This window comes from Dermatophagoides farinae, chromosome 3, assembly GCF_024713945.1.
Source record: "Dermatophagoides farinae isolate YC_2012a chromosome 3, ASM2471394v1, whole genome shotgun sequence".
In the NCBI taxonomy this organism is placed as follows: domain Eukaryota; kingdom Metazoa; phylum Arthropoda; class Arachnida; order Sarcoptiformes; family Pyroglyphidae; genus Dermatophagoides; species Dermatophagoides farinae.
The window spans coordinates 602,883-627,904 of record NC_134679.1 but is presented as its reverse complement, the minus strand read 5'-3'; the positions used below and the strand labels follow the sequence as shown (position 1 = coordinate 627,904).

At 29.1% G+C, this 25,022-nt stretch overlaps 1 protein-coding gene across 4 annotated transcripts; it reads left to right on the top strand.

Annotated features, from left to right (window-relative positions):
• The first annotated feature begins 556 nt into the window (after positions 1 to 556).
• On the top strand, positions 557 to 25,017 carry LOC124498249 (uncharacterized). 4 transcript variants are annotated; one of them, XM_047061978.2, is made up of 4 exons: positions 557 to 615; positions 22,742 to 23,140; positions 23,198 to 23,707; positions 24,523 to 25,017. In XM_047061978.2, the coding sequence occupies exons 1-4, from the start codon at positions 567 to 569 to the stop codon at positions 24,750 to 24,752; spliced, it is 1,188 nt and encodes a 395-aa protein (XP_046917934.1). In that variant the 5' UTR covers positions 557 to 566; the 3' UTR covers positions 24,753 to 25,017. The 4 variants fall into 4 exon arrangements, with proteins under 4 accessions (XP_046917934.1, XP_046917933.2, XP_075585711.1 ...); XM_047061977.2 differs by lacking the exon at positions 557 to 615 and adding an exon at positions 11,963 to 12,859; XM_075729596.1 differs by lacking the exon at positions 557 to 615 and adding an exon at positions 22,287 to 22,439.
• Positions 25,018 to 25,022: the final 5 nt, after the last annotated feature.

Below are 25,022 nucleotides of genomic sequence, written 5' to 3'. Positions count from 1 at the left end.
ATGATTTTTTTTTGTTGATTTATAAAAAAAATCCATGTTTTAGCTCCAAAAGAATCAAAATCTAATCAATCATCAATCGATACCGATTTATATGGGAATGAATTTTTTTTTATTTTCGAAAAAAAAATAATTCTACATCATCATGTTATTTTCCCAATGTGATTCATTCATTTTTCTTGTTTTCTTGGTTGGTGTTACAATAGCAAATGAAAAGAAAATGATGAATTGTGTGCATCTTAAACGATGATTATGAAACAATAAATACTTGGTGGCCGAAAAACAGAATGTCCATTCATTCATCCATCGATTCATAATATTTTTTGCCAGAATGTCCAAGAAGATTAAATCTTTTGAATGCATTTCTCACTCATTCACTCACTATAAGTGTGAAACTGTTTACGAATTCTTGAAATTTATCGATCTATTCGATATATTATTGTCCATATCGAATGTGTGTGTGTGTGTGTTGTCAACGATTGTCACATGTTTCAATTCCAAGATTTTCAACAACAACAGCCAACAGCCAACAGAACAGGAACTAACAAAACTGATCGAAAACAATTGATATGCAAATTTTGAATTTCGTTGAATGGTCGCACATTGGTGTCGGAATTGGTAAGTAGAATTTTTTTTGTTCGTTTTATCAATGTTTGTTTGACATTTTGAATTTTGTCAGATTTTTATCACCAAATCGTTTTTTTCAAATGTATCGAATATCGACATTTATTTATCAGTGAAATCAGAGTTGTAAATATTTTTTTCATGAATAGTGCTGATATGATGATGATGACCTTTCTTTTTTTTTAAAATTCTGGTTCCAGAACAGAATTCCACCTTTCGTGTGTGAATACTAAAATGGAATCGTCATCGTTGTCTCTGTTGTGCACAACTAATGTGTGCTACAAAAACAACAAGATTCAAATCATCATCATCATCATCATCATCGTTCATAAACGTTAATGGGATATTCTTGAATCGATTCGCTAAATGTTTAATGATTTCATGTGTAATACGATACCTCAACATTATTGCAATAAAACGGAAACTGGTGAAAAAAAACAGAAATCGTGTATATTTTTTTTTTTGATTGTTTGAAATTTCAAATGAAATGCATGTACATCAGCACCAATTAGGCAGGCAGCCTGATGCTTCGATACACACACACACACACATGCACATCATATGAGATGATGAGGTTTTTTTTCTCATTTCCAAATCAAATCGAAAGCAAGAATAAAAAAAAGAAAGAAAAACCTACAGAATTTCTACGGTGATATGGATAGGAAAATTACATTAAATGAGACCGTCACTGTTGTTGTTGTTTGATGATGATGATTACATGTGTATTATAATGAACGTGTAGATTTAGACTTCCTTTTTTTCTTCTTCATAGATTCGGTAACAGAATTCTTTTTTTTTTACTCACCATATCCACATTTGAAGAATTTGTATATAACCGAAAACGATATAATCAACCAATAATAATATAATAATATTACGTCGGTTATTCGGTTATGTGTGTGTGTGTAAGTCGAGGATAAAGCCAAAGGCAAATCAAGAATCAAGAATAAAGAGAGAGAGAAAAAAAAGAAAGAATCTTGCATTACCATTGAAATGGTTTGCAATTCAAATATAGAGAAAATTGACTTTGTTTTTTTTTCATGTAACTGAATAATGAATGAATGACACGGAGAGAGAGAGAGACAAACGGAAACTATAGTAAATTGAATGAATGAATGATGATGAAACCAAACACACAAACAAACAAACCGGAAATCAATCAACCATGAACAACAACAACAATGAATGATTTACCAATATAAACTCTAACAACAACAACCAACAAACCGACAAACAAACTTCATCATCTGATGAATTTTGACCACTAAAATTACAAATGTATTGTTTTTCTATATTCATGAATCCTGAAAATTGGATGGATTCGTTACGAATTTTGTTGTTGCATCGGATGTTGTTATTTTTTTTTTTGTTCTTTTTTTTTCTGCTCTAAATTATTGAACATTGATCCCAAAGTATTACAAAGTGATCGATGGTACTCGACTTTTGAATATTGAATTTCAAAATTCTATTAAATATTCCCAATTCGATTCTATGGTATTGAATGATGTAATGTTTTTTTTTATTTCTATCGAAGAAAATTGAAAATAACCCTAAATGGTCTCTCTTTCGTTCTCTTTTGTTTTCTGGCTGATGATGTAATATAGATGTATGTTTTTAATCTTGAAAGCTTTTTTTTCGGTCGTTGTTGCACTATTTGTTTTTTTTCACTGATTAAAAATAAATTGAAATGGCTAGATCTAATGCTATTGATTCGGCCCATGGTCATTCTACACTTTATTTATTTTATTATTTTGTTTTTCAGAAAGTTTCTCTCTGTTTGTGTTTGTGGGTGTGTTTGTGTTTTCTAGCAAGATCTCTCTGTCTGTGTGTGTGTGTGTGTGTGTGTGTCGAAATCCCATCGGATCCTTGTGATTAGCAAGCCATTTTCATATTATTTTCTGTTCTGTTCATAGGAAACAAGGTTCTTTATGTGGTAATATAGTAGTAGTGATATTTCCCTAATGGAAAATGACTACATAATAGGGTTTTTTTTTCTTTTTTTTCGCAATAGAATATTCAATCAATCGAGCCGTATATATATTGATTTGCCATAAACAAAGAGAGCTAATTAACTAATTAATCAGTTTGAAAATAATGAGCTTAGAATTTGGCAAACACACAAAAAGAGAAAAAGATTAAGAACTAGAGAGAAAGACAAAGAGTTGAAAAGATGAATGAAAATTTATTCGGCATCAATTGGCTGACTGAATTCCACACATTCCTAGGCTGAAAATTTTTCTTAGAATAAAAATTCTCATTAGGTGCAAGAAACAATTTGCATTTGAATAAACGAAAATTGTCGTCCATGTTGATAAACTATGATTTGATATCTACTGTGACTTTGATCATCATCTCTATGTATCCGATTGATAAATTTCAGATTGTTTGGTGAACAAGAAAAAAAATTTTTTTTTTCATATTCCAAAAATATTGGAAAACATCTGGCAGCATATATATTTATTTTATTAATATATCTGAGATATTTGTGTTTGTTTGTTTGTTTTCGACCAAACAAAAGCACTGCAAAACACACTCACAAAAACCACAAAAACATATTTCGACACATCAATCATAATGATAAGGTAGAAAATATTTTTCAGTGCGTGTGGGTATTCTATATTCTCTATTCATTCATTCTCAAAAGGATTCCATCGATTTCCAAACGTACGCACATATTGTGTGTGTGTGAAAACTTTTTATACAATAAAAATTTTGGAATTTTTTTCTTCTTTGCTGTTTTTTTTTTGAAATGAATTGAATTGAAAATCAGATCATAATACACAGAGTGAAAAAAAAACTTTGAAAAGGTAAACTAAATTACAATAATAAGAAAAAGTAACAAAAAAAAACGCCAACAATGATGAATGTGTGTGTGTGTGTGTATTCAGTAACAGAATCCAAATATTTTATTATTATTTTTCCATTGAATTCTTGTTCTGTTATTGTTGTTGTTGTTTTTGTGTTGTGGCATGTTTTTGTTGTTGTTATTCGTGTTTAATTCACTATAGTATTGGGCATTGTTTGCGTGTGTGTGTGTGTGTGTAAATTAATCTTAATTCCACTATGGTCGGTTTGATTCTGTTCTACTGTTTTGTTTTTGTTTCATCAAAATACAGAATACGCTTTGACTCAGAATTCAATTCGTGATTGATTAGAATTGAAAGCTGTGTGTGTGTGTGTGTGTATTCGAATACAATGGTAACAACATTCTCTGAATGCAGTGATTCTGTGTGTGTGTGTTTTGTATATATGGTAATATTGTTGTTCATTCAATCATCCCATTGAATGAAAGAGAAAAAGTTTAGTTTTGCGTTTTTTTCATTTTGTTTTGAAATGTTTTTTTTTCTCTTTTTTTTTGAAACGCGTTTCCCACTGTTGTGTATTTCCCATATGGTCGATTTATTTGAAAATTTTTCCAATTGTGGACCTTTCACTTTCTCTTTCTCTCTCTCTCTCTTTTTTGGTACAAAGAATTGAATTGAAAAAAAACAGATTGATAGACGCAATTGTTTCACAAATGTCTGTGTGTGTGTGTGTATTTTTGTTTGTTTGCTGGGAACATTCCATTGCAAGAAACTTTCCTGTAAATTAATAAATGATGAATCTCTGTGAATTGTTTCTCTATCTATCTATTCATCTACTAGAATGACAATCAAAGTTTGTGTTTGTGTGTGTGTGTTTTTTTTTTGTAGAATTGATCGAATTCTGTGTTTCAGGTTGTGCAACAACAACAACAACAAATAAATGAACTTATTCTCTCTATCTATCGTTCGCTCTAAAGCTTCATATGTGTATTAATGAATGATTTACACACACACACACACACAAAAAAAAGAATGATGTAAAACGATTGTTTTTTTTAGGTTTTTTTCTGGATTGTCAAAACTGAATTAATCAATAATAAATGTTTATACAATTCACATTGCTAAAACTATTCACGTTTTACAGCGGGTAAAAAAATTATTGACTTTTTTCTCTGTTTTTTTTTTTTTTTTTTTTGGTTTCTCAACCTGAAAACTATTCATGTTCAGGTATTTTTTCTGATAGTCTTGCTGAATTTTGTTGTTGTTGTTGTTGTAGCAGTAATATCTTGGATGTAAATGTCATTTCATTGTTGTAGCACACACACACACATGGTTTTTTTTTCTTGTTTCTGTAACTGGATTTTTTTTTCGTTTACAAATTAGATTTTATCCGTAAACGAAAAAAAAAAATTCCCAACAACAACCAGGATTATTGGGCTGTAGTTCAGAATTTTTTTCTTTGGCTAGAATTTCGATAAAATCGACTTGTAAATTTTTTTTTCTATACAATAAGTAAATATGAAATTTGTCATCATCATCATCATCATCATCGAAAATGAGATTATCAATCGAATTTTTGTTTGGTTACGTTGTTGCTTGTCAATTTATTTATTTATTTTTTTTTTGCCAAGAATTCAAGAAATTCTTTCCATTCTAATTCAGAATGAATCTAATTTACTTTCCATCATCAGAATTCTGGATATGCCATACATTTTATTTATTCTTCAGTCATCATCATCATCATCATCATATTTTCATTCAAACAAGAAGAAAAGAATACATGAATTCTTTTGCAACATTCATTCATTCTGTTTCACAATTTATATTGAATTATCAAACATTTTTGTTGTTGTTGTTGTAATTCTTTGTAATACCATCATCATCATCATTGTATTTGTGTATGTGACTTTATCATCATCATTTTTATGAATTTTTTTTTCTTCATCGTCTATATTGCAGACATTGAATTTTGAATTTTTTCATTCGATTTGATCATCATATTGCATATTTTTGAAATGAACATTGCATTTTTGTTGTTGTTGTTATTGCTGCTACTATTCTGGTCTAGAAAGAAAAAAGATGGAAATTTTAAACCTTACAAAATATGGATGCACACGAAAATCTAAAAAAGCACCGCACGGTAAGATTTGTTTATACAACACACACAGGTAGATAAATGTGAATGGTTTTGTGTTTAGAATAGAATATTTATTCGGAAATCTGTGGAAATTGGCAGAAATATCTATGCTTTTTTTCACTGCAGAAAATTCAATGTAATTCACGTTCGATAATCATTATTATTATGATGATGATGATTATTATTATTATTATAATGTTTTTCTCATTGCATGTCATGTCAATGCCGAAAATGTTCCATTTTATGTATGTGTGTGTGTGTGTTATGTTGTTTCGTTTACAATTTTCATTTTCGGTCGATTTCTTCGATTCTCGTTTGGTTTATATACATACGATCATTAAAGATAATTTTCTTTCTTTTTCTCTCATTTTGCTTTGTTGTTTAATATATTCAACAATAAGTCGTGTTTTTATTTGTTCTTGTGTTTCCGGTGTGTGCATGTGTGTGTGTGTGTACTATCTAAACCAGAACCTTGTGATTACCGTGTTTTTTTTGTTGGTTTTAAAAAATGAATGAAAATTTGTTTTTGTTTAAAAAAAACAAAATCGTTTATCGTCGTTTACTTATGTTACATATACACACAAATTTTGTTTTGTTTTTGACGTGTGTGTGTGTGTGTGTTTATTCATTCAAATTTTGAAAAATTTAAATTCTGTACATGACTGTTCATTATTTACCGATTTACTATTTTGTTTCATATTTAAATTGATTGATTATTGATTGATAATGGAATGAATTCGATACAGCAGCAAAGAAAAAAAAATAATGATGTTCGTTTGTTTGTTTGTTATTCATTTTCCACGAAATAATTATCATCATTATATGTGATTCTATTTTTAAAAAAAAAAAAAATAAACCAGAATATTCTGGATTGTTTTGCCTGTCTCCATCGGTTTTGGTTTGTCTGATCTGATTATCATATTTGACAAATATTTACTTGAAAAAACAATGCTCGCGTACACCCAAACAAACACACACACACGTATTTGGAAATTTATTTATCTGTGTGCCTGATTTGTGCCGTTCTCTATATCTGCAGTATTGCATTGTTGTTGTTTTTTCATTCAATTCGAATGTTGACAAAATTTGAAACACCGAAAAAAAACAGTGAATAGCGAAAAAAAAATTCAGTTCCACTTGGTCGATTTATTTTAGGGTATATATCGTTCGTTCGTGTTTGTATGCGGGCAAATCAAAAAACAATTTAACCATACTTCATTGACTTCTTTTTCTTCTTCTTTTTGTCACATTAAATTGTTTTTTCTTCTGCTTTTTGTATATATATACACACACACACAAAATTGGTGTTCAACCTTGTTGTTGTATATGTTTAGAATAATAATTGAGGTGTTTGGTTCATTTCTTTCTTTCTCTTTCTTCTTTTGTTGTTGTTGTTGTTGTTGAATCGATCCAAATATAAAATTTGTTATTTTCATGGGCGTCAATTTAGATTTATTATTATGATCGTACATTGTATGTGTGTGTGTGTGTTATTTCACTGTAAATTGTATCTATCTATCCATAATAGGTATCATCATCATCATCATCATCAGATGAATTTGTTTGATTTTCGTTTTTGCATTTGTGTTTGTGTTGAGAATTGTCAAATTTGATTTGAAAATTCCAATTTTTTTTTCAATTTGAATTTTGTTCATCCAAAATTTTTTTTTCTTCTCTTTTGTTGTTGCAAACCACATCTGTAGATGGATCGAAAATAATTAGCCAAATAATTCTTGATATATAAATCAGATTTTGATGTGAATTTTTTCCATTTTTTTTTTTGCTTTTGCTTTTCAAATTTGTCAACTCAACTCAACTCAAAAAATTAAAGCTTAAAAGTTGTCATCTTATCATGTGAAACATGAAGAAACGGAAAAAAAATCTTTTGATTCTGCATGTGTGTGTGTGTGTGTGTGTGTGTGTGTGTGTGTCACAAAATTCTTTAAATCTTTTGTGCTGTCAGATAATTGCTTCTGTATCGATCTAATCATCATCATGTCAGAGAGAAAAAACACCATCAATTTTTTTTTCTCTGGATTGCCAGACACACTATAGCAGCACACACAAAAACAACATGCTGTTGATCAAAAAAAAAAAAAAATCAAAAATTCATTTTTTCAATTGAAAATTTTTTTAAGTGTTTTTTTTTATTGTTTATTTTCTCATCATCATCGTCATCGTCGTAATGTTATTTTGTTGTTGTTATTGTGAACCACACAATCCATATGTGGAATAAATATAAAATTATGGCGTTAAAAATGAAAAATTTTCAAGTTTTTCCTCCCTTTGTTCATTCATTCATTCATTCATTTTTTTCTGATTTGCATCATTTTTCTTTTGTTACTGCTGCTGGTTATTTTTTTCATTGAAGAATATTCTCTTTTCTTTTCATTTTTTTTTCTAGCATCATAAATCTAAATAATGGATGTTTTTCTTTGCAATCTTTTTGAAAACATATTTTGTTTCTCCCTCTCTCTCTCTCTGTCTCTCTCTTCGTTTCACACTCATGTTTATCACTTGCATGGAAAAAAATACCCGAGAATAATCGCGTGTAACTGTCGGTTGTTTACTGTTGTTGTTGTTGTTGTTGTTGATTGTTTTCAATAATTTTCAACCAGAACCTTGTGTTTTTCTTTTTCTTCTTTTTTTTCGCCACGAATATCTTTATGTGATCTACACAATGTTTGAATTAGATTGAATTGAATAATGGTGGCGGTCGTGGCATGGCAATCATTTGATGTTTATTATTGGTGGTGGTGGTGGTTCTTTGTTGTTGTTGATAATCAATGTGTTGTGTAATGATGATGATGGTGAAACGAAATATAATAAAAAAAACTTCAAACTTTAAAAAAAAAATTATTTATGGAAAATTTCTCCACTCCAGAAATATGAATAGTGTGAAAGAAAAGACAGAATCGAGCAGAATTTACAATTTTTTTTCTGTTCCATAATATTAAAATGCGTTAAATCGACCTGATGATGATTATTATTATAATGATGGTGATGATTACAAAAAAAAACACAATCTGCAATTATGCCATACACCCTTCCACACACGTTATTTGATTAATTTTTTGTTCAATAAATTACACCGTGAATAATGTCATCAGTTTTAAATGATGATTATGATTGCGACACTGCTTATAGTATAATATTTAGTTTTACATTGAAAAACAAAAAAAATTTTCTGGAAAATTCTTGAATCAGCAAAAATCAGATTTTTTTTTGTTTTGTTTGCCGATTCCAGCCCAATGTTTTTTGGTGTGTTTACTTTAATAGCTTTGATAATGGGTTTTGATACCGATGATGATTATTATTATTATTAATACACACGACGAATTCAATGAATTTTTTTCCTTTTACGCCATTTTTATCGTCTTTCACACCCGAAAAAAAATGATTCAAATCAAATAATGAGAAAAAAAAATAAACGAATGTGAAAATGGCGAAAAAAAATCAATTACAATCAATCATTTCGATAGCGTCTAGAAAAAAATAAACGTCATTGAAAATGATAATATTTACAATTACAATCTATGGCCAATGGTGTTGAAATAGAAACATTTGATTTTTGCGTAGGTTTTTCTTTTCCATTTTTCATCATCTTTAGCTGATGAAACATTTGACATTTCTGAATCGATCGTTTTGATGATGATGATGATGATCTCAGTGTATTTATTCAATGTTCATTCTAAGGTCAATGATAATCAATTAAAAACTGTGGAAAGTTCGAGTTTTTTTTTGTTTTGTTTTGTTTTGTTTGGATCCATTTTATCATTTGATTTGATTTTCTTTTTTGTATAGAAAAAAAACTTTTGAAAAGTGTTTTTTTTTCTTTTTTCGAGGTTCTAGTGCAGAATAAATCGATTTTTTCTTTGTCTTGCTGTTGTTCCACGTAAATACGTCTGTCTGTGCCGTTGTTGTTGTCTTTGGGAAGATTAGAATTTATTTTTTTCAATGTAGAAAAGAAAAAAATTTAATTTTTCTCATTTTGATTGATCTATCTATCTATCTCGCTTGGTTGGTTGGTTACTTTCTATAGATTTTTTTTTCTCATTATCCACAAATTTTATAGAATGTGAAAATGTCATCCATTCTACTTTCGTGTTGTTGATTTACAATTTTTCTGCGCTATTTTTTTCCAAATCTCTCAATTTTTGATGATGATGATGACGAACTGATCCAGAAAGTTGGACTATTCCAACAGTAACAAAAAGAAGCCATCATTTCTATTGCTAACTAAATCATTGCCCCATTTCCCAGTATTATTATTACCAACTGTTTGATGTGTTTGTGTGTCGAAATAGCCAAAAGGCAAATTTTATTATTACGTAAAACATTGTCAAAGCTTTGAACATTATTATCATGCAACAACAACAACAACAACATAGAATCAGCAGAATCAGCTTTTACATGATGATGATTCTGTCATATTTTGGAAATTTTTTTTTTGTTGTAATAACAATTTTTAGACAAATTTTTTTTTTCATTTCATCATATAAAAATTTACAACAACAACAACGAAGAAAAAAATGTGTCGAGTAAACAGGAACGAAAAGAAACGAAAAACAAATTCCAAATCCATTTAATGATAATGATTACTTTGTGTGTAACGTTATTTGTTAATGGTTTATATTTATTTTGAACTGACAAAAATTGGATTTAAAAAAAAAATACAATCACATGACGTGTATTTGTGTAATATACAATTATACTAGTAGATATACACATTGTATAAATAAATAGTCATCTCATTTTCAAACAATTCCTATTTGTTTTTTTCATTATTCTTCTTCTTCATAATAACCAGAATATGTATGATGATGATGATGATGATCCTATTTATTATCATTAAAATGGAATTAATATAATGTGATCATCATCATCATAATGTGTGGAATATATGGACATAAATTGTGAATTATGTTTTGCATGACAATTCTGGTTCTCTCCCACTTTTTTTTTTGCTGAAACAGACAGACAGACACCGACAGAAAAAAACAATATTGGATATAATGAATGAATGAATTTTTGAAATCTGAATATTACTGGTGTGTGTGTGTGTTTCGGAAATGGAAAACATTTTTTGTTTTTTGTTTTCGTGCACTTGAAAACTTCTCCATTTACTTTTTTTTCTGTCTGTGTGTGCGTGAAATTGAATTAAATTCCTGTATAACTGCAATGATTCTAGATTCTAGGTTTTTCTCTTGTGTGTTTTTTTTCTTGTTTACAGAATTTAAATACTTGATGTTTGACAATCTTTTTTTTTGTTTTTTGTTTTTTTTTCGATGTTCAATCTGGACTTGTGTATTTGTGTGTGTGTGTGTGTGGTTTTTTTCTCTGGCCACAAATTTTTGTATAACCAGAAAAAAAGGAGCAAAAAAAACCAGAATAATTTGGTTGTGTCACAAATTGTCGAAAATAAAAATGTCGAATACAAAATGGTCGAAAATATTTGATCGAAAATAATAAAGTCGAAATGACAAAAATGTCGAAAATAAAAAAGTCGAAGATTGAAATGTCGAAAATGGCTTGAGCCCTTATCCCTTAAAATTATCACTAACGAAAAAGACTCAAATATTATTTTTTCATTTCAATTCTGGATAATCAAACATTAAGATGATAAAATTTTATTTTTATTCGAACTATTTGGATTCATATTATTATCAATTCACTTTATATTTTCATTCAAATTTGTTTGTGATTATTATTTGATTGTTTATCGATTTACTACAGCATCAAAATTATCTTTAAGTAATTATTGAAGAGTGGGTGATAAAAGGAGCATTCAATGTTATGAACGGTCTTCACAGGGCCAAAAATGTTTATTTTTTTCTAGTTTAGGTTAGGTTAGGTTAGGTGGTCTCGGTTCATTAGATTAATACAAACCTCACCGAAGGTGAGGTTTGGATAAAACTATTGTATTGACAAACAATCTAGAATAGAGATCAAAGTCTAAAATACTATAAATCGGTTCATCGATGTTTTACACTTTTGTCTCAGAAAATTTCCTTGTCTTTGACAATAAGTAAAGTCAACACTGACGTTATCTGCATTGAATAAAGTAAAGTTAACACTGACGTTCTCTGCATTAAATAAGGAAAAGTCGCCACTGTGTATCCAGAATTAAAATGAAAAAATAATATTTGAGTCTTTTTCGTTAGTGATAATTTTAAGGGATAAGGGCTCAAGCCATTTCGACATTTCAATTTTCGACATTTTTATTTTCGACATTTTTGTCTGTTCGACATTTTTGTCATTTCGACTTTATTATTTTCGATCAAATATTTTCGACCATTTTGTATTCGACATTTTTATTTTCGACAATTTGTGACAGAACCGAATAATTTTTGTTGTTGTTGTTGTTTTGCTCTGGCTGATAAATTCAACATGAAGTTTTTTTTTCTTCTACTGAAACACAGATGAATCATTGGTGAAAAATCAAGCCAAGCGGGAATTTGTTTCACGTTTTTGAAGAAGAAAAAGCCAAAAGCAAAAGAAAATATTTATTCAGTGTTCATCATATGTGGCCTGTTTATTTCTTTTTTTGCTTTCATTCATGGACAGAGCATGATTTGTGGATCGCATACACACACACGCACATACTAGAATTTGGAAATAAATCACAAAAAAAAAAATTCTGGTTCCCAATTCATGTATATACCACCACCACCATTAGATTCCAAGTGGTAGTAGTAGTGACTGACTCTATGTGCTGTGTTCTGTGGATCCTTGCACTGAAATATTTTTTCCCTTACCAAATTCTCATTTTTGATTCTGTTTTCAGTCAATCAACAGCGACAATCCAGAATAGAAGAAAAAAAATCTACACACACACACACAAACAGATATTGCCAAAAACTAAAAGTGTAAATTATGTCTATGTGTGTGCACTTGATATTTTCAAAAAAAAAACAACAAAAACGTAATTCATTCCATTTCAACTTTTTTTTCATTTCAACAACAACATTGCTGAACATCATTGGTGTGTAATAATTTTCTTATATATATAGTGGTTTAACATTGTCATAATAATTTTATTGTGTCCATATGTTTTGTTTGTGTCAATGAATAAACTTTCAATCAATTAAACAAATTATTATGAATTTAAAATTGATGATGATGATGATCAAGAAATCATTTGATTGTCATTGGTGGTGGTGGCGACTACATCCAATACATCATCAACCGTGTAGCATCATGTCAACATCATTGCCATTGTCAACGATGAAAATGATGATAAATTCAATTGGAAAATTGATACTTTTATGGCTAATATTGGCACAATTAATTTCAGGTAAAAATTTTTTCTTTCTCTTTGATCATACACACACACACACACACACACACACACGAAAAAATCGATCAATTTTTTTCACTGCCAATATATTCAAGTATTGTTGTTGTTGTTGTTGAATTCCAATATTTTAGATGTTGATTGTTTTCGTTTGTTTGCTTGTTTGTTTGTTTGTCAGCTGTCGTTGACATATTTATATGAAAATAGGCAATACATTTATTGGAAAGAACTAATCGATGAAAATTTTTCATCAACTACAACAACAAAAATGTGTGTCTCTCATGACTCAGTTGGTGTTTGAAATATGTATAAAAGAAAAAGTGTAAGAAAATGTCGTGACTATTGAAATGAAATGAAAAAGAATGATTGAATGATGGACTTTTCATTTTTCTGTTTTTTTTTTGCAGGTAAAACATTGTTTTTTATTTCAATTTGTAAACCTGTTTGTAACACAAACATGCAACCACCAACGTATTAATGAATCAGCTAGCTGTCTTTTTGTGTTTTTCGTGTTTTCGCGTTTTGTTTTTTGTTATTGTTGTTGTTATTGTCAACCTGATCAATATTCCATTTTTTCGATTATTATATTAATATTAATCATCATAATGACTTTTCTCTTTGTATTTTTTTTAACGCCCGGTTTTTTGTCTGTACATGTACGATATTCTTTATGAATAACAGAATTGTTTTTTTTTAGAAGAATTCATGTGGTGTGTGCATATTAATTGAATTTTGAACTTTTTTATTTTGGTTCATTTTTTTTTGTTGATTATATTTTATTCATCAAGATGTTTTTTTTTGTTGGTGAAAGTAAAGTTTTCTATTTTTATTCCATTTCATTTCTTTCTTTCTTACGTCTTTTTCTTTTCTTTTGGTTGATTTGGGTTTTTGAATTTAAATGAATAGATGAATGTTTAATTTGAATGAATAAATAATGACAATGACGATGACGATGATGACGTCGATGATATCCATCTAGAATCTAGATTCCATCAATTCAAGTTCATCATCCATGGGTTGGTGGGCGGGGGGCAGAGAAGAGAATTCTTTTTTTTCTGATTGTTTTTTTTGTGTTGGATTCTTCTTGCCAACTTTATGTGTGTGTTGTAAAAAATTCTAAGAATAAGAATCTATCCAATAAGAATGAATAATTACCACGACAACGATAACGAGAAAAAGTAGAATAATGAAAAAAAAAACAAAGGAAACAATTTGAAACAAATGAAATGAAATGAAATGAACAACATTCACATCATTATCATTCAAAAGAAAAAAAAATACAAACTAATTGTCTCTCTATCGTGTTTCCATTTTTAATGAATTGGATGATTCTTTATTCTCTCTTCATTTCACATTCACATTTTTTTTTTTGATCAGAGAAATTGTCGTCGTGTATGTTTGATATCTACTCTATTAATGTTGTTTGCCTCTAGTGTTGTTATTATTTTTTTTCCCCATTCTCTCTAATCATTCCACGAATTACATACATGAATAATAATTCTAACGATGATGATGATGATGATGATGATGATAAAGGACTGAGTAATTTTTTTTTTGATTCTTTAGTTGCTTTTTTTCCGCAGAAAAGTATCAAAAAAGAAATTTATTGCCATCATTTCATTTCATTCATAATTTTTTTTCGATTCTTTTTCCAATTTGATTCGATTTTTTTTTCTCGTTCGTTTTGCTGTGTAATGTCAAAGTGTGTTGCACATACACACACGAATACCATATGTGTGTGTGTGTGTGTTAAAATGAGATTTCAAACAGAATCGCACAAGGTTTGAATGAAAAAACTCTTTTCGTGTTTGACGTGCTTGATTTGTTGTTGTTTTATTTCTTTTTTTTTTTTTTTTTTGCTTTTTCGATAAATTACATTTGATAACATACACCTAAACACACCATATATTGCCAATAACCATTTCAAGAGTATAATTTGAATTCGATTTCAAATGTTATCTGTCTGTGTGTGTGTGTGTGTGTTTTCGATCGTCATAGAAATCGAAATTTTTTTCTTTTTGTTGTTGTTGTTGTTGTTGTTTATTCTGGGTTACAATTTTTTTTTCTCTCTCTCTCTCATTCATGTATTTATTTGCGTGTGGGCGTATATCGTGTGTAACGTGTGCATTTGACAGATACGCGTACATTATTGAATGAAGAAGATGAAAAAAATATTTTCCATCATTTTCAACTTTTTACTCTTTATCCAACCATTTGCCATTTATCAGTTCCAGAAACAATTTTCAAAAAAAAATATCGAAAAAAATTGAATATTGTATATATCCCATGAGATATTTTTTTGGATCATCAAATACACACACACTTGACTTTAATAAACGATGATGATGATAAAAATATTGGTGTGTGTGTGTGTGTGTGTGTGTGCTGGTGTGCATTACTTACTGTACTCTTATTCTCCAATGAGAAAGCTTAAAGGCATTTTTTCCATTTTCATCATTCACTTTTCTTGGCTTCTTTGATCGATGATGATGATGATGATGATGATGATGATGGTTATTCAATTTGTACAAATTGTGTGTGTGTGTGTGTTGTACATAAATGTATTACGTACATTTTTATTTTATACATGACTGTTGCGTTATTTTGCTATCTTGTAATAAAAACAAAAATTCCTTAATTGATTATCATATCTCCGATTCCTATTTTTTTTTTTTGTTTGTTTTGTTTTGTATTTGGAATACATAAAATAAAATAAAATGAAATGATCAGAATCGATAAGAACTAAGTAATAAGTGAATGTGGGTGGGTGGAAAAATTGGGGGGCGTTGACAAGAAATGAAATTCAAATATCCAGTACATTTTGGAACAACAACAACCAAAAACATGTGATTTGCATTTCAAATTTTTTTTTTCGATTTTCCATTTTCATTTTGCCGCTCTAACGTTTGTTTGTTTGTTTGTTTTTGTTGTCAATAAATTGAGAAGAATGAGAATTTTTTTCCTTGAAAGAAAAAAAAAGAATTTCTTTACAGTGTTTGTACGGTGGAAAAAAAACTTTTTAAAGTTTGTTTTTATTCTCCAAAGAAAATGGAACAACAACGACAACATTTTCTGGATTGTTGTTCACCGTATGTTGTTTTATTCATTTGGAATTCAATCAATTTTTATTTGGTCGATACAAATATCATATGAAAACATTCAATGATTGGTTTCCTAGTACTGCTACCTATTATAAACCGGGCGAAATGGTAAAAATCCCGCCATTAGATACATGGAATCCACAGAGAGAGAGAAAGAGATTAACAACAATGTTTCTGTGTTTTAGTTCCGTTGATCCTGGATCTTTTTTTTTTGTATACCTGTATGTTGTGCGTGTCTCTTTCTCTCTATGGCTTCTAGTGATTAATTAGTTGCAAACTTTCCATCATCATAATGAAACATGCGGCATTCTTTTTTTTTTTTTTTTTTGCTAACTCTGAGTAAATAAAAACACATTTGCTTTGGCCATAATAATAATCAACAGCAGCAGCAACTGAAAACAAAATGGCAGATTCACCTGAATTTAACGTTTTTCGTTTTTTATTTTATTTTATTGCTGTGTCTTTCATATCATAATTATTACGACAACAATTTTTTTTTGTTTCTTCTCTGTGTTATCTATGGTGTGCGTGTGTGTGTGTGTTTACTATGTTATGTCTCATTCATAATTTACCTGATATGATATAATTCACATATATATAACCATGTGTTGTTTGTAAGATTATGATTTGAATTTGTGCCATGTGTGTGTGTGTGTGTGTATAGGTGGTGGAAGTGGATGAATTATGATGATCATGATGATGATCTATATTTTATGTGTGCGTGTGTGTGTGCGTTTGTTGGTAGACATATTTATCATCAATCTATATATATATGACCTGAATTGTGATCAAACTATCAAGTCAACAAAAAGCAAAAAAAAACTATATACTTGACTTGCTGGCTAGTCTAGTCCAGTCTATTGTGATCAATCATATGGAATCAAGAATCAATCAGACAAGTAAAATCATCAAGCACCATAATAACATAATATAGAGTTGATAAACTGATTCACCGATATATAAGATGTGTCTATTGTCCAGTTCATATCATATCATATACGTGATATAATTGTTATTGAATGAAAATTTTTTTTTTTTTTTTGCTAAGCCTTTAGACTCTCAACGAAACAGGCAAAAAAAAATTATTCAATTTATCACAATCTATGATGATGGATCTAGTTTGTTTTTTTTTCTCACTATTAAATGTTATGATAAATGAATGAATGATGAGAAAAAAAAGTTGTCCAAAATTCTCAACATTCTAATCTATTTAGGTTCCATATAACTTTTTCGTCATTTTTCCCGGAAGTTTCTCGTTTTTTTTTCCTTTCATATATCAACTGTTGTGAAACACCATGGCATCATTTTTTTTCGATGTTTGGAAAATTGAATTATGATTCTCATACACATGCACACATACACAATGTGTTCACGTTGCTGTTAACCAGTTTTTTTTTCTCGCTGGTAATTGAAAAGAAAAATATTGATTTAACCCAAATGATGATGATGATCATCATCATGATCATTTTGGACCACAAAATAGAAATGTGCAAACAAAAACAAACGAAATGACATACACAAAAAAATGGTAACAACAAAAGAAAAATTTTTGCTGACTAGAACTGAAATATTTTATTCTTTGCTACCTTTTCAAATTCAATTATATACGATTATTGTTATCATCATCATCATTCGTCAACAAAGAATCCAAGAAAAATGTTTTCTTTTCTCATTACCATCATCTAGCGTTGATGATGTTGATGACGACGGCAAATAAAATTGAAACAAAATGGATAAAGAACAGAAAAAAAATTCAAGGCAAAAAAAAACTCGAAAACTTTATTTTAATCATCAAAATTGATTTCATTATCAATGTGTGTGTGTGTGTGTAGGAATTTTTCTTTTTTTTTGTTTTCAGATGAAAACAAAAACTTGATTATTTGTTGAAACAATATTCCGGTCTCGTTTTTTTTCTGTTTAGTTCAATGAAAAGATCGATTTCTCTTCATTTTTTTCCCTCACTACTATTCTGGGTCATGAAAATTGAAAAAAAAACAGCCAAACAAACGAACAAACGTAGAAAAAAAAGTTGAGAGCAAACTAGCAAGAAAAAGTTTATCCGATTGAAAAATGTTTCAAAACAAGCAGCAGCAGCAGAAAGCATTTTAGATGATGTTGATGATGGAACACAGACGGCAGAATATTCAAGATGAGCAAAAAATTTAAAACAACAACAACAGCAGAGCTGCAATATGCAAATGTTGATTTAGAATTCTTTATTTCCTCTTTCTTCGTTTTTCTTTTTTTGATAAATGTTTCCTGTTTCAAAGAAAAAAAATTCTCAATTTGATGTTTCATCGAATTTAGAATTTGATGATGAACAAAATGAAATTTATTCTATTAGATTATTCTTGAATGATGGATAAAAAAAAGTCTTGGAATTTGAAAATCTTTGATCTGTTGTTGTTGTTGTTGTTGTTGGTCATTCTATCTATAATGATGACGTTGCTGTTGTCGGTTGGTTTGGTATGGTTCAATTTAGAAAATTGGATTTGCAAAGATAAAAAAAAGACCAACATATTTTTTTTTCGTCCAACAATTTAAATTCAAGTGTATTCGGATTGTGCGCAAATGTATCCTTTTTTTAAATTCCAACCTTTCTATACGTTTTTGTTGCAATTTTCGTTATTCGTTTGTTCAAATGAAATGAATTTTTAATTTTGACAATTTGTATTTTAAAACAAGGAAAAATTCTCTTGAAAATTGTTTCAACTTTTTGGTCATTATTGTCGTTTGAAATAATGTTCTAGAATGCAAAAAAAAAAAAAAAATCAAATCCGATAATGATGATGATAACAATGCTGAACTACTAGTCGTTTGTTAGAATAATAGAATCCAGAATCGTATATAAATGGTTTGAATGTTTTCTTTTTCATCATTTTGTTCAAGCATTTTGATTATTATCTTTATTATCGTATCGAATCAAGAATCGAACTTTTATATATACACACACACACACACAAACTCTACAAACTATCTATCCACCAGAAATTGGCTTTGTTTGAATATATTGTGTTGTGTTTATTCAGGATTTTTTTTCTCTCTCTCTCTTTCTTTGTGTTGGATTTATTCAAATACACACATACACACACGCGACTTGCAAAGAGAATAGGATTGATGGACGAAAACTCTATTGCAAAGTGGTCGAATGAATAAGTGAAGGAATTCAATCCGAAAATCTACAGTCAATACAGTGTTTTTAATGTCGGAATCGTGTCTTTTTTTCTCATGTTTTATATTCTTTCTGTTTTTTTTTCGTCAATTTCAATTCATTTATTGTTGTACTATTCACACACACACACACTTGACTTTTCGCATTTGTGTGTGTTTGGTGCTTGAAATCGATTTTTTTCAATTTTAAGAAAAAAAAATTCTATACAATTGGTTCAACGACATCTTACTGGCATTCATTGTGACACACACACACACACTCACACAATATTGATTCGATCGAAAATCACACCGAAAAAAAACACTTTGTTTTTGGCACTCATCATGACTACTTACAATCGCCTATACACACACACACACACACACACACACAGCATTTTTCTACACATTGTTTTCAATTCAATTCAATTGCAAACTTGAACTTTATATATATCCAAAATAATTTTCATCGTTTTTCATTTCCATCACCACCATCACCATCACCATCATTTATTTTATGTATAGATGATTCTCCTGAGATAATGATCAGATTTACGTAAATAGTTTTTCTACATAATACACACATATACAATCGATAATGAATTGAACGACGACCAAAAAAAAAGCTACATTTTATTGTTTCTTTTCTCTCTTTCTCTCTCTTGTTGTGTAAACAAAATCAAATAGAATCGATGTGTGTGTATTGGACTGCAGTCCAGCAACTTGAACATCTTTATATATGTGTGTCATCGTATAAATTGACAGATTGTATTGGACAAAGAAAAAAAGTAAAAAAGAAAAATGACCAAATTTCACCATATTAATATCCCACACACACACAAACACACACTGTGAGATTGTCTCTGACTTGGGCACATTTTTTTTTCTTTTATTCGATACTTTGGAAATATTTTCTTTGCTTGTTTGTTTGCCATCGAAACTTGTTTGATGACAATTAATAATTGTTCAATAGTATGGTCGTTGTTTGTGTATTTCATTCGTTTTTTTTATCATAGAAGTCACGATTATTATATCGACAACAAAAAAAAAACTTCTTTCTCTGTTATCGTTGTCATTGTTGTTGTTGTTGTTGTCGTCGTCGTCGTTGTTGTTGTTGTTGTTGTTGTTGTCATCGTTGTCGAAACAACAAAAAACAAACAAATACATGTAATAATAATTAGAACAAATTCTTATTATCCAATTTCACTAAATGAAACAAATAGTTCAAAGTTGACATTGAATTGTTATTTGTTGTTTGTCATGAACGCTTTTTTATATGTGTGTCATCCATCTATCGTTGTAATTAGATGATTGTCATTGTTTGCTGGAATAAGAATTCTTGATGAACAACAACAACAACAACAACAACAACAAAAAACGAAAAAAATTCTTGCCAAAGAATAATAATCACTCATTCATTTACACTTAACGACCAAATTTCTGACCTTTTTCACAATTCATGAGGAGAAAAAAGAATAAAAAAATCCATTTTCTATCCATAGAATATTCTTTGTTGAATTAATGGCAGTTTTTTTTCATCACTATCTACGCGAATGTGTATTATTCACATTTAAGAAGATTAATTTCTCCCATTTGATATGAAAAAGTGTCGTCGTTAAGTATCATCATCATCATAAAACAGATTTTTGCAAATAGAAAAAAAATATGTTTTTCCTGACTAAAAAAAATGACTTGTGAAGAATTGAAATAATCAAAGAAAGCAAAAATTATTATGGCTCCCGAATGAAATGAAATTCTTGAATTCTGGCTATGAAGCAATATATCCTCGTGAATGAAAAGAAAAATTACTGCATCCTGATTTCTAATTGATTTTTCTACGATCAATTCTTCATTCATTTTTCTTTCTTTTCTGCTCTCTCTCTCTACAATAATAAAACATCTACTACTATAGTCATTGATGATTAGTAGTCGTTGGAAGAAAAAAAAAATGATGTCGTCCATTTTTTTTTTGTTCAATCATATCAATCTCTCTAGTGTTTGAGTATAGTGAATTTTCATCATAAAAGTCATAATGATGACGGAGATAATGATGATGATCACTCGATGATCATTTTTTTTTGTTTCCATTGAATGACAATTTTTTTGTCTTTTTTTCTCTCTGTGTGTGTGTGATCCATTAAGAGTTTCACATTAAAAATCAATTTGATTTTTTTTCTAGATTCAATTGATTTTAATGGATGGTGTGTGTGTGTGTATGTGATTCATTTTTTTTATTTATTAATACTAAAATTACACAAAAAAACTGATTGAACTTTGTCTCTCTCTCTGTGTGGGTGTATGTGTGTTTATGTTTCAAACTTGTAAAGTTTTGGAATTAGGTCATTAAGGAATTTTGCGTTTGGATATATATCTATTCAATTCTGTTTTGTAAAACCAAAGAATCATTAACACTGGACCAACACTAATGACTGATAATTGATTGATCTGAATGATTAAAAAGATTTTCGTCATCATCATCATCATCGTTGTCATTATCATTCCATGTTTGTGTCAATAAGTTTTAAATCGCTTGCTCTAAAGCCATACTATACTAATCTGTGTGTATAGAGAATTTTTTTTTTCGTTTTCATTTTCACCAAAAGATGAAAAAACTTTTTTTTTCTGTGATGAGGATAATCACTTTGACTGTGACAATGTATTGACTTTTACAACATTGAATAATTCTGTTTAATCGATCATTAACAATATCGATCATCAATCTTGATTATTTTTGAGTGAGAATAAAAAAAAAAATTTCTAACAAGCATCATTAAATAAACAACGACAAAAAACAGTGGAAAAAATAGACAACCAAATGAAAGATTCTGTTAACTATTCTGCGAATAAATGAAAATGGTTGCAATTAAAATCGTAAAAACAGAATCGAAAAAAAAACAACAAATTATGGCAATTAGTTGGCCATTGAATGGAATCGATATTTTCAATTCATTTTGTCAATGTTGAAAAACAGAGAACAAAAAAAAATTGATTTGTTTTTTTTTTCAACAACAACAACAAAATGAAAATCTGTCGCCATCTAATTTCTTTATCATCATTTAGATTTTGTTGTTGTTGTTCTGCTGTTAAGATAATTATCAATTTTACAAATGGTCATTAATGACCATTAATATTTGTTTACACTAACTATAAATCTGATGATGATGATGATGTGGAAAGTCATCATACCAAATTGTCAAAACATTTTGTATTTTAATGTTTTTCATTTGAATTTTTTTCTCATTTCTTCTGCACCAAATGGGCCATAATAATCACAAATTGCACTTATCGTGAACAGAAAAAAAAATTTGGGTTAACAGAATCATTGAATGGTAATGTTTTTGATGTGCGATAATAATCACAATAAATAATGAAATGAAAACCCATTAATTACCAAGTGACTAGCAGCAAATAATCAACAATGGGTATATAATTAAAATTGCAATAAACGAATTGAAAATGATTATATTATGACTATATGACGATGATGATGATGATGATATCAAAATCAGTGATTATTTGATTGTTTCATTTGTTTATGGTTATTTATGTTAATGGCTACTACTTTTTTTGTCCCATGTGATTTTAGAAATTAGTCGTTTCTAACTATATTTTCTTTTTCTTTTATCATTAGATTGTTTATCCGTTCGAATTGTTCGACATTGGATCACACAATCAGTGGATAGTAGTAATTATTCTAATTCAATCATCATGGACTGTGATTATCAATATGATACTGAGGAAGATATTAAATTAGTTGTCCGTTGGTTTTATAATGATTTTCCAGAACCAATTTATCAATGGATTCCGGAATCCGATAACAACCGATATGTTGGTCAATCGATACGAAAATATTTCGATATGAATTTTCAGATTGGTGATGATCGTTTTACTAAATATCGTGCAATACGTTTGATGCCACCACCATCGTCATCCACTTTACCATTTGGTTTAGAATTAAGCGGTAATTATACCTGTGTTATTTCATCAATCATGAGCCAAGATTCACGTCAAGGTCAACTTGTATTTTATGGTATGTTTTATTTTGTGGTTGTTTTCGATAATTAATTTTCTCATTTCTTTTTCTCAGTTCCACCGGAAAAATTTGAATTCAACATATTCTCAAATGATGGTCAATTGAATTTACCACCTACAAATGATTTTAGTACAAAAAAAGTGCAAAATATTGATAATGATAATGATGATGATGATGGTGGTGGTGATGTTGATAATGACAACGATGACGATGTCCACAATGGACCAATGGTCCGTTGTAGTGCACAAAATGTATATCCGAAACCAGTGTTGAGCTTTTCCGAATTGATCGCTAGTGATTCAATGGCAATAATGAATATGAATTATCAACGACCACCACGACCATATTCACCACAATCACAATTAAAACAATTATTTCCAGCAATCGATGTAATTACAATTTTAAATGAAAGTAATCATCAACAACCACAGCTATATACATCATGGTTTGAATATCGACTTGGTATTGATTCAATCAAAGTTGGTACAATCTATGAATGTCGATTAGAGATTCCAACCACAAACTATATACGTAAAAAACGTATCAAATTGATCTATCCATCAAGTAAGTTTATTGAATGAAGTGATTGAAAACCACAGAAAAAAACGAAACAAAAAATTAATTTCCACACTATACTATCCATACATCTAGACTAAAGAACCAAAGAATCTGTCCGTTTTTTTGTGTTTGTGTGGTTTATTTGGTTCGAAACTCCAAAAAAAAACTCAATTCATCATTCATTGATGCACACACTGAAAAGCTTAAGATTTTAGCTCAAAATTCTCTCTCTCTATTTCCCGCTATTTCGGTTCCTTTTTTCTTGCCAGAATAAATCAAATCACATGCTTCATTCTTTTGATGCTTAGGGGATATATAATGCATTGAAATGAAAAGAACAAAACAAAAAAAAAAATGCTAGAATAATGAAGAATGATGTTTTCAGAATACTAATACTTGATATGATCAGGCAAGATCAGTCAACTTTTTTTTTCTTCATCTATCATCACTCATTGTTATGGAATGTTATGAATTCTTTCATCATCATCATTGAGTAATACTTGTATGCCAAAGAGAGAGATTTTCTATACTTTAAAGTTTTTTTTTTCCATAATCATACTATGGAAGAGAATTTTATTTTCTTGATTTCTTTATCAGAATACACACACACCACACACACACACACACAGACAGAATATTCCGATCAATTTATGATGTTCTGAATTGAATTAAATTGGGACTAAAAAAAAACTTTTTCATTATTATCGATCATGTGAATAATCGATAATGGTTAAAGCCAATCGATCAAATCAATACAAGGTATATATATTGTTATTAATTTTTGATTTTTGTCTTCTTTTTTTTCTACCAATTTTAATTAGCTTATCTTAATGGATTGCCATCACGTACTGTTGTGGATAACGATAATCGTTGGTCAAGACAATATAACACTAATGGTGGTCAAACTAAACAATTATCCGATTATCAAGCTCAATTACATCATCATCAGAATCAACAACAAAGAAATGTGGCCATTATTGATTATCATCAGATGAATATTGTCATCATCGTATTGGCCATTGTATCTGCAATAACATTGAACATCCAATGATTTTTTTTATTTTGTAATTAATCATCAAAATAATAGTTTTGTGCCTTATTCATATTTTTTTTCTTGTAAATATTGATTTTTGATTGATCTGCTGCCAAATCAAATCATGATCATCATCATCATCATCATGTATACAATAAATCACATATTCATCCATAGCAATTGTACACACACGAAAAAAATTGTTGATTGATTGATTGATTTTGTTTTATTTTTTTATTTTTTAATTCAATAAATTTTCAAAATAATATTAATTTGATAAAAACATTT

Coding starts and splice junctions, on each gene's coding strand:
- LOC124498249 (XM_047061977.2), top strand. CDS start 12,664: ATGAATTTAAAATTGATGATGATGATGATCAAGAAATCATTTGATTGT. Junction 12,860..22,741: donor ATTGGCACAATTAATTTCAG/GTAAAAATTTTT, acceptor TTTTATCATTAG/ATTGTTTATCCGTTCGAATT. Junction 23,708..24,522: donor CAAATTGATCTATCCATCAA/GTAAGTTTATTG, acceptor AATTTTAATTAG/CTTATCTTAATGGATTGCCA.